Source organism: Chionomys nivalis, chromosome 2 (genome assembly GCF_950005125.1).
Source record: "Chionomys nivalis chromosome 2, mChiNiv1.1, whole genome shotgun sequence".
Taxonomy (NCBI): Eukaryota; Metazoa; Chordata; class Mammalia; order Rodentia; family Cricetidae; genus Chionomys; species Chionomys nivalis.
Window position 1 is genome coordinate 113,711,895 of NC_080087.1, and position 8,003 is coordinate 113,719,897.

At 47.7% G+C, this 8,003-nt stretch overlaps 1 protein-coding gene across 1 annotated transcript; it reads left to right on the forward strand.

Moving 5' to 3' along the window:
- Positions 1–1,689: 1,689 nt before the first annotated feature.
- Positions 1,690–1,976, forward strand: LOC130869291 (small cysteine and glycine repeat-containing protein 3-like). The gene is given in 2 exon segments (XM_057761291.1): positions 1,690–1,761; positions 1,764–1,976. Coding segments are annotated over 2 exon segments (285 nt in total).
- Positions 1,977–8,003: the final 6,027 nt, after the last annotated feature.

The following is an 8,003-nucleotide window of genomic DNA, read 5'->3' on the forward strand; positions in this document are numbered from 1 at the left end:
ATGATAGTTTTCATAACAAGGCAAAATCACTCTGTAATATGCATTTTTGATGATGCAATGATTTATTTGGCTTGATTTGGGGAAGGAAGAAGTCTTTTTCCTGTGTTAGGATATTAAATATGTGTGAATCACACCTAGGATCCTTGCATGGACTCTTCTCTCATGGACCCTTCTCTTGCTTTTTTCTCCTTAGAGACACTGGGAGTGGGCCACCAAGTAGGGCATAATGCAGGACAATAGGATCAGAGAAGAGCTGATGGAGGCCCGCAAAGGAGTGCAAAGGCACTGACTGCTAAGAGGTGAGGGGCATTGCTGCAGATTGTAGTGGGGTTTGAGAGTTAGCACAAGCAAGGTGATCTTCAACATATATAAAATCACAAAAGGCAAGTGAATGCTTTTCTCCAAGAAATACGTGGAAGAAGCTTTTCAGTGAACCCCTGAGAACTTATGGGCAGCAGCAAGAATTAGTGGGGTCACCAATGATCCTTCCCCTTCTGGGTGGTCATGGTTCACTGCCTGTGGTTTGTTTCTTGAACCTGGCTAAGCTGTTCTGTGATGATCTGAACAAGAACTGAGCTTGGAAGCCCCGGGGCTCATTGGCTCCATTTGTTTGCGACATGGCATATTTTGGAGGTTCCCAAAGGTTTGGACTGAGTAGAAGTATAGACGTGTGGTCATGTTTAAAGCTGGTGAAGAGCTGAGAGAACAGAAGCCACTGGGAGAGTGGACCTGGACGGAAGAGAAGATTTCACTCAGGGCTTTTAAGGAAGTGTTCAAGAGTCCAGATGGAGGGTTGGTAATTCGGAGGAACATTTGACTTAAGTGTGAGAGTGGGACCCTGAATATGTGTCAGAGGGCCGGGAAGATGGAGCCCAGAGCAGAATACCGATGGATTAGGCGCTGATGTGAGTGTGAACCGACTCACTGTAGAGGACCAACTCAGGAAAGTTCCACGTGGAAGTTAAATCCAGGCTAGAGAGGAGAGTTAGTTCAGCAGCAGAGGCAGGGAGAGAAGAGAGGATTATACCAGGACATAACACGCAGTTTAATGAGTTAGGAAAAGGAGAATCCTGTCAGCTCCTGCCATCTCTCTTTCGTAATTAATTAAGGAACGTACAAACTCACAAGCTACTAACTGGGCAGCTAATGGTGTGGAAATCACCGCAATGGAGATGTAACCATTTTTCGGGAAAAAAAAAATCCTATTTGGATATTCCTAGCTTGCTTTTTCTTTTGAGAGTTCCTATTACAGCAGAATGAATTCAAATGGATGATGGAGAAAAGCATTGAGGAGGGATGGGGAAAGACCCGCCAACAACCAAGGGTCCATTTTCCTGCGAATCTGAAAGACACAGTGTGCTGCTGAGAATATGAGCGCCCCTCCCCCACACAAGCATCTCCTGACTTGCTTCTAACACAGATTTATCAAGGAAAAGTCACTGCTAGCAAGTGTGCTAGGTCATGGGAAGTGCATGGGACATAAACAAGGGAGAACCTTGGATGACCCTGCTGTGAAAACAGCAGTTGCTCCACAAGGAAGTGACCGCAGGCCATGTGTCCTCCATTCTTCCTTTTCCTCTTTCCCAAGGCGGCACCTAAGGGGCTCCCCTAGCAGAAGGAGGCATCACATCTCCCTCTCCTCTCCTGAGTCTCTCTCCTCACTGCACCTGAGTCCTCTCTACTGACACCATGGGTTGTTGTGACTGTGGAGGCTGTGGCTATGGTAACTGTGGCAGCTGTGGTGGCTGTGGCGGCTGTGGCGCTGAGGAGGCTGTGGAGGCTGTGGAGGCTGTGGTGGTTGCAACAGCTGCACCACCTGCAGGTGCTACCAGGTTGGCTGCTGTGGTGGCTGCTGTGGCTGCTGCACCCCTGTGGTCTGCTACTACCGCCGCACCTGCTCCCGCTCCTGTGGCTGTAGCTGTGGGAAGGGCTGCTGCCAGCAGAAGTGTGGATGCAAGAAGCAATGTTGTTGCTAGGATTGCTGCTCCCAGCTTTCTGTTTCTGGGTCATGGGTACCAGGAAGCCAGGCCCTTTCCTCAACCACACCAGTTTCCCTGTCCTCTGCCTGTCCTAGCATAGCTCCCTGACTATGGCTTTGCTTCTGGATCCTAGGTTCCTTTCTTTTTTGCTTTCCTGTTCCTAACCTTCCTATCTGAGGTGTAACAAGCTGCCGACGCCTATAGAAGTCGCTCCACTGTGTTCCATCAGAACATGGTGTCGAGTCCTTTTTGATGCGTACAATTGCTTCTTTCCCATTTATTTTCTGTCTCTATACCTTTTCCGTATCATCCTTATCCAGAACTCTGTTTTGTTTCCTAATAAAATACAAATAACCAGGGGGCTGGAGAGATAGCTCAGAAGTCAAGAGCACTGGCGGCTCTTCCAGAGGTCCCAAGTTCAATTCCCAGCAACCACATGGTGGCACACAACCATCTGTACTGAGATCTGGCGCCCTGCTCTGGCGTGCAGGCATACATGAAGGCAGAATGTTGTATACATAATAAATAAATAAATCTTTTTAAAAAATGCAAATAACCACTGAAAAGTTCTTCTTCTTTGGTGTAACCACATCCCCAATCTCCAAAATTCTCCAAATCCTTACAAAAGCCTTTGGTGGACACCAAGGGTGGCGGAGTAGCCAGCAACCTTGAGGCCAGCTCTTTCTTGTCCTCTGCACAGTCCACGGGTGTCAACACACAGGCATGACTCAAAAGTCTGCTTCTCTCTGTCATCAGAGTTCCATTTCCCTAAGGTGTTGGTTACGGGTAATGAATGATTCTGTTAGCTTTCTGTGATTGGTACCATACGGTACTAGTCAACTTAAAGGAGGGAAGGTACATTTAAGCTCACGATTTCAGGGCTTTCTGATCCTGCTTCAGGTCCCGTCCCGGAGGACTTGCATTCAGGTAAAACAGTATGGCAGGAAGTACATGATGGAACAAAGACACAGAGCTCATGGCAGCTGGATATAAAGAGGGAGAACAAGCCCTAGGGGACGTAGCTGGGAACAAGGGCCCACTCTCTTCAACTAGATCCCACTCAAGTTTCCATTGCCTCTCCACGGCCCGTTGGAGGGTTAACGCATTGATGAAGTCAGAGCCCTCAGGACAAAGTGCATCTCTGAATACTGCTGCATTGGGGACCAAGCCTTCACCACTTGAGTCCTTAGAAAGCATCTCTGCCCCAGATTGTGAAAGCCAAGTTCCATGAATACATCCAAAACTTTGTTTCACACACACACACATGCACGCACGCACACACGCAGCCACATGCTCACATTTATGCACTCCACACACACCATATTATTTTTCAGAGATATTGATTACTGAAATACAGATGATACAATTTTCTTTATTTCTATCTATCGAGAATGTTTACCATTGACCCGGAGGACACACAACAGGCTTGTCCTCTTCCCATAACTTCAGCTATGATGTGCATTTAAATTTTTGACATTGCTCATTTAGTTTCTCCACCTTTCTAACTACACATTAGTTTTCAAAATCCCCACTGGTAATGAGTGAGCATCAGTAGACCGGACTGCCCTTGCTTCTGCCTAGCAGAAACTTTAGGGTCAAATGTCCTGTGGGGAAGCGGCTGGTGTTCTCTAATTACTGCTCAAAACCCTTCAGGGGCTTTTGTTGGTTTTGTTTCAGGTAATGCCTAACGCCGGTCAGAGAAGAGTACAAAAAAATGGTTTTAAATCAGCAACAGCTCAGCGTGTCATCGAGGTGATCTAGAGTCACCTTGGTTCAATGCAATAGCATTAGAATGTTGAATTCTCTACTCCAAACCACACCCTGCTATTTAAAATGATGCAACGTATAAAGCATGACCTAACATTTCTGATGCTAGAGACCGTGCCCCAGAATTACAGGTGAGAACAGACCTCTCCTGTGTGAACCCACCTACGTCTTCTCAGCAAGCGTCACTGCAGTCGATCCTCGGGGAAGCCACCCTTGGGGATTTCACCCTGCTCTCCCGCCTTGCTATAGATGAGCCCCCTTCCCCACTATTTCACCGCTGGCCACGCCTTCTGGCTTTGCATTCATTCATGTCTGGTCACAATGTTCTCCTGAAAAACCCTGAAACCTCACTGCCTGTTTTCAGAGAGCTGCTGCTTGCCTTTCATCTACATTCTCACCATAATGAGAGCATTGTTAAGATTTCAAAATCATGCCCGGCGGTGGTGGCGCACGCCTTTAATCCCAGCACTTGGGAGGCAGAGGCAGGTGGATCTCTGTGAGTTCAAGGCCAGCCTGGTCTACAAAGAGAGTTCCAGGACAAGCTCCAAAGCTACAGAGAAACCCTGTCTCAAAAAAAAAAAAAAAAAAGATTTCAAAATCATTTGAGAACTTCCTTAATGATCTGTGACGTGTGTGTGTGTGTGTGTGTGTGTGTGTGTGTGTGTGTGTTTCTCGTATTATGATCTTAGAGACTCCTTGAGGTTTGGGCAGTGCTCAAAGCTGTGTCCTGAGAGAAAAACTTCCATCTGGGTAGGCATTACTCAGGGTTCTGTAGAGAACCAGAGGATGAACACTTACTACAAAGCAGATTTCTAAGACTGGCTTACATCATAATAATAACGGGTTGAGTACTCCAAGATGGCTGCACACTGGAGAGACTAGGAACACGGCAGCTTCATCTGAGTGGCCAGATGCCTCATCTATCCAATGGGTTGCTAGGAGCCTGGAGGACGGAAAATTCCTGGAAAGCTGTTCATCTTCAGTCCATGTGAGAAAGCCAGAGAAGACGGGTTCTGATGTTAGTCAAGGATAGAGGCTTGCAGAATCGGCAACAGGATAGCTACATCCTCCAGCAGGGAGTGAAAGCAGACGGACAGAAAGAGCCGGCTTTCCCCTCACACCTCTTTATAGCTGAGCTGCCACTAAAAGGTACTGCCTCCTCTGCACAAGGTCCTGGTCCTTCAGGTAATTCCTCTCAGACACACGCTCACAGACCTGCACAGGGGCATGTTTCTAACTTAACCCCAGATCAAACCAAGGTGACAACCGAGATCAACCAATGCACAACAGAAAGGATGCCAGACTCAAGTCATCTCTAACAACCACAAGTATTTCTCATTGGCTAAATAGAAAGACAGACGGTCTTACCCACACCACGCGTCTTTCGAAGTTTTGAGAACTGCTGAAACGGGTTTTTCTTTCCGTGCTTAAAAATCCAGTGAAAGACTCTCAGCTACGAAGGCAAGGTTGGTGGAGCGAGGGCTGGAGAGTGATTTTATTTCAGCCTGTGCTGCAGCCCCAATTGACGGTGACTCTTCCTACCACAGTTAACCTAATGCAGATAACCCTTATGCACCAAGGCTTGTTTCCCAGGTGAGGTTACATCCATCAAGTTCACAAATGAGATAAACTATCACAGTTCCCGACACAAAATCTTTGGCTTTGTATACCGTATGGCTTTGGCACTGTTTGTTCTCCCTGTCACATGCAGTACAGGTGGATCTGGGGTACAGGCAGAGAACAGAGAGCATCCGGTTGATCGCCAGGTGGAGGAGGCTCCGGCCTGCAATGTGAAGTCGGTGAACGATACTGTGCAATCCCCACGTTCTCTCTGTGCTCACAGGTTCCTCCCACAGTGCGTGTCTGCACCTGTTCAGTCACAGGACCAGGCCCTCCCCCTCATGACCTCCTTTTAACGTCACTACACCTTTAAGTCTCCTAGCCCAAATACTGCCCCTCTCTGAAGTGTTGGGAATGATGGTTTCAGCAGACAAATGGGAGGGCGCTCATTTCAACCCACAACAAAAGAGCAGCAAAACGCAGAGATCTTACGTGTGTTGTCCGTATTCAGGTTGCTTTGTTGGTATCCTGAGCTCGCTCGAACTTTGCTCTTGTCTGCTGTCTCACCTGACCCCTGGTAACCATCACAGATTTGCACTTACCTTATTTTCCACAGCAAATGGCCACCTATTGAGCAGAAAGAATTGTGTCTTGCTATTCCTCTCTCAGTACCATGCCTGAAAAGGATGTCTATCAAATGGCAGTGGTGACTGTCCCGGAAATTTTGAGCATCCCTGCTAGGTAATCAGGTGCTCACCCCACTATACTAAAGTTACTTCTGGTCGCAAGTTCCTCTTTCTGCCCACCCCTGGATGATACCTTAGCAGCATTCAGAGGCACCTATGAAATCTGCTAGCATCATTTGTTATAAACTCCACTACAATCGCTAGGAATGAGTTCATAAGTCCTCTCTCATTCTGCTCCTCACAGTGACTGACTTTTCTCCCTTGCTTCTCACTCCAACGTGACCTCCTTCTGGGCATGGGTGGACTCGTCTCTCCAGGACCTCTGAGTATAATAAGCTTTGATACCTGAGCTTTTGTTCTGTCTCCTCCTGTAGCCATAACTGAGATATGTGTTAAGAATCAAATAGTCCAAGATGCATTCTTCACAAATCTAAACTAACACTGAATGATGACACCCGCCAGCCACTCACTGTACACATTGGCTACTGCCATGGGCCAAGAGCTAACTCGTGTTCAGGGCCTGGGACAAGAAGAGCAAACATCTAGGAGTTGGGTCTTAAGTCCTAGGAAAGGGTGTGAGCCCCAGAGTTCTGATCATCGTTACTGTACAGGTTCAAGGGTCCTGAGTGAGAAACAGCTGCCCTTAGGTCAGAAGAGAGAACCGGAACTCCTTCCTTACTCTTCCCTCTCAGAAGACAGTGCGACCCATGAGAGAGAGAGAAATTGAAGAGTAGATACGGGAGGAGAGGAAGAGACGGACAGAGGAGCCAAGAATGCATCCTGAAGGCTGACAGACAGTAGCGAAAGGACTCTGGAAAACCTAAGGCAGTCAGAGGCCCAGGGATCCTGGACTGCGGTAGTTTGGATATGCCCAGGGTCTCAGTTCACTTCCTGTGGCCTGCAGGTCAAGCTGTAGGTCAGTTCCTGCTCCAGCACCACATCTGCTGGCACACCACCACACCACACCATGATGATAATGGACTAAACCTCTGAAAATATAAGCCATCCCTCTTAAGAGTTGTTCCTTTATGCCAGTTGTCATGGTCACTGTCTCTTCACAGGAATAAAAGCCCTAGCTAAGACATGCAGCTAGATGGACAAAGCAACAGAGACAAACACAAGTGATGCACAAATCACCCTGCGAGCTTAGTCTCGGGAGGCTCAACCAGACGTCATCAAGAACGCCCTCACTCCCCCTGGAAATGGCAGCTGGCTTTCCAAGGGCTCTTCTGGAGTCTTATGGCAGGTGTTCATTGGTGCACCAAACCCTTGCTTCCTTTGGTGCTGTCAATTCCATGTATCATATCAACCATGAAAGTATCTATTGTGTCCTGGGCTCTGCTGAGAAACACAAGGAGGCACTCTACGTGGACACTGAGAGGTGGCAAGAATGTCCTTCTGGGAAGTACACTGAAGCACTTAGCTTTCCTAGGTTCAGCCTGGACACCGGGTGCTTGCTGGAACTTCCAAATACCTCTTTGCTCTAACTCTACTACTGTATCAGCTTCCTCAAAAAGCTAGACTGGAGTCAACAGAGATCAGGGGGCATGGGGGCAGGTTAACTAAGGAGACATTTGAGGACACATGGCATTGTGCTTGTGGACACTCTCTGAGGGTGGCTTGAGGTTTGGGTTTTTGCTTTAAGGTTTTTGTTTGGTTGGTTGGTTTTTGGTTTGTTTGTTTGTTTGTTTTGTTTGTTTGTTTTTTGTTTTTTCGAGACAGGGTTTCTCTGTGGTTTTGGTTCCTGTCCTGGAACTAGCTCTTGTAGACCAGGCTGGTCTCGAACTCACAAAGATGCCTGCCTCTGTCTCCCAAGTGCTGGGATTAAAGGCGTGTGCCACCACCGCCCGGCGGTTTTTGGTTTTTTTAATGTTGACCTCACACCACAACTGACATTGACCTGTGACTTGGAGAGGCAGCTAGGAGTTCTGTGGTACCTGAACTAGCTATAGTCCAACTTTATCATCCAGAGCTTGGATAGATGAGTCAGAGGGTGAGAAGGTCCATCAGG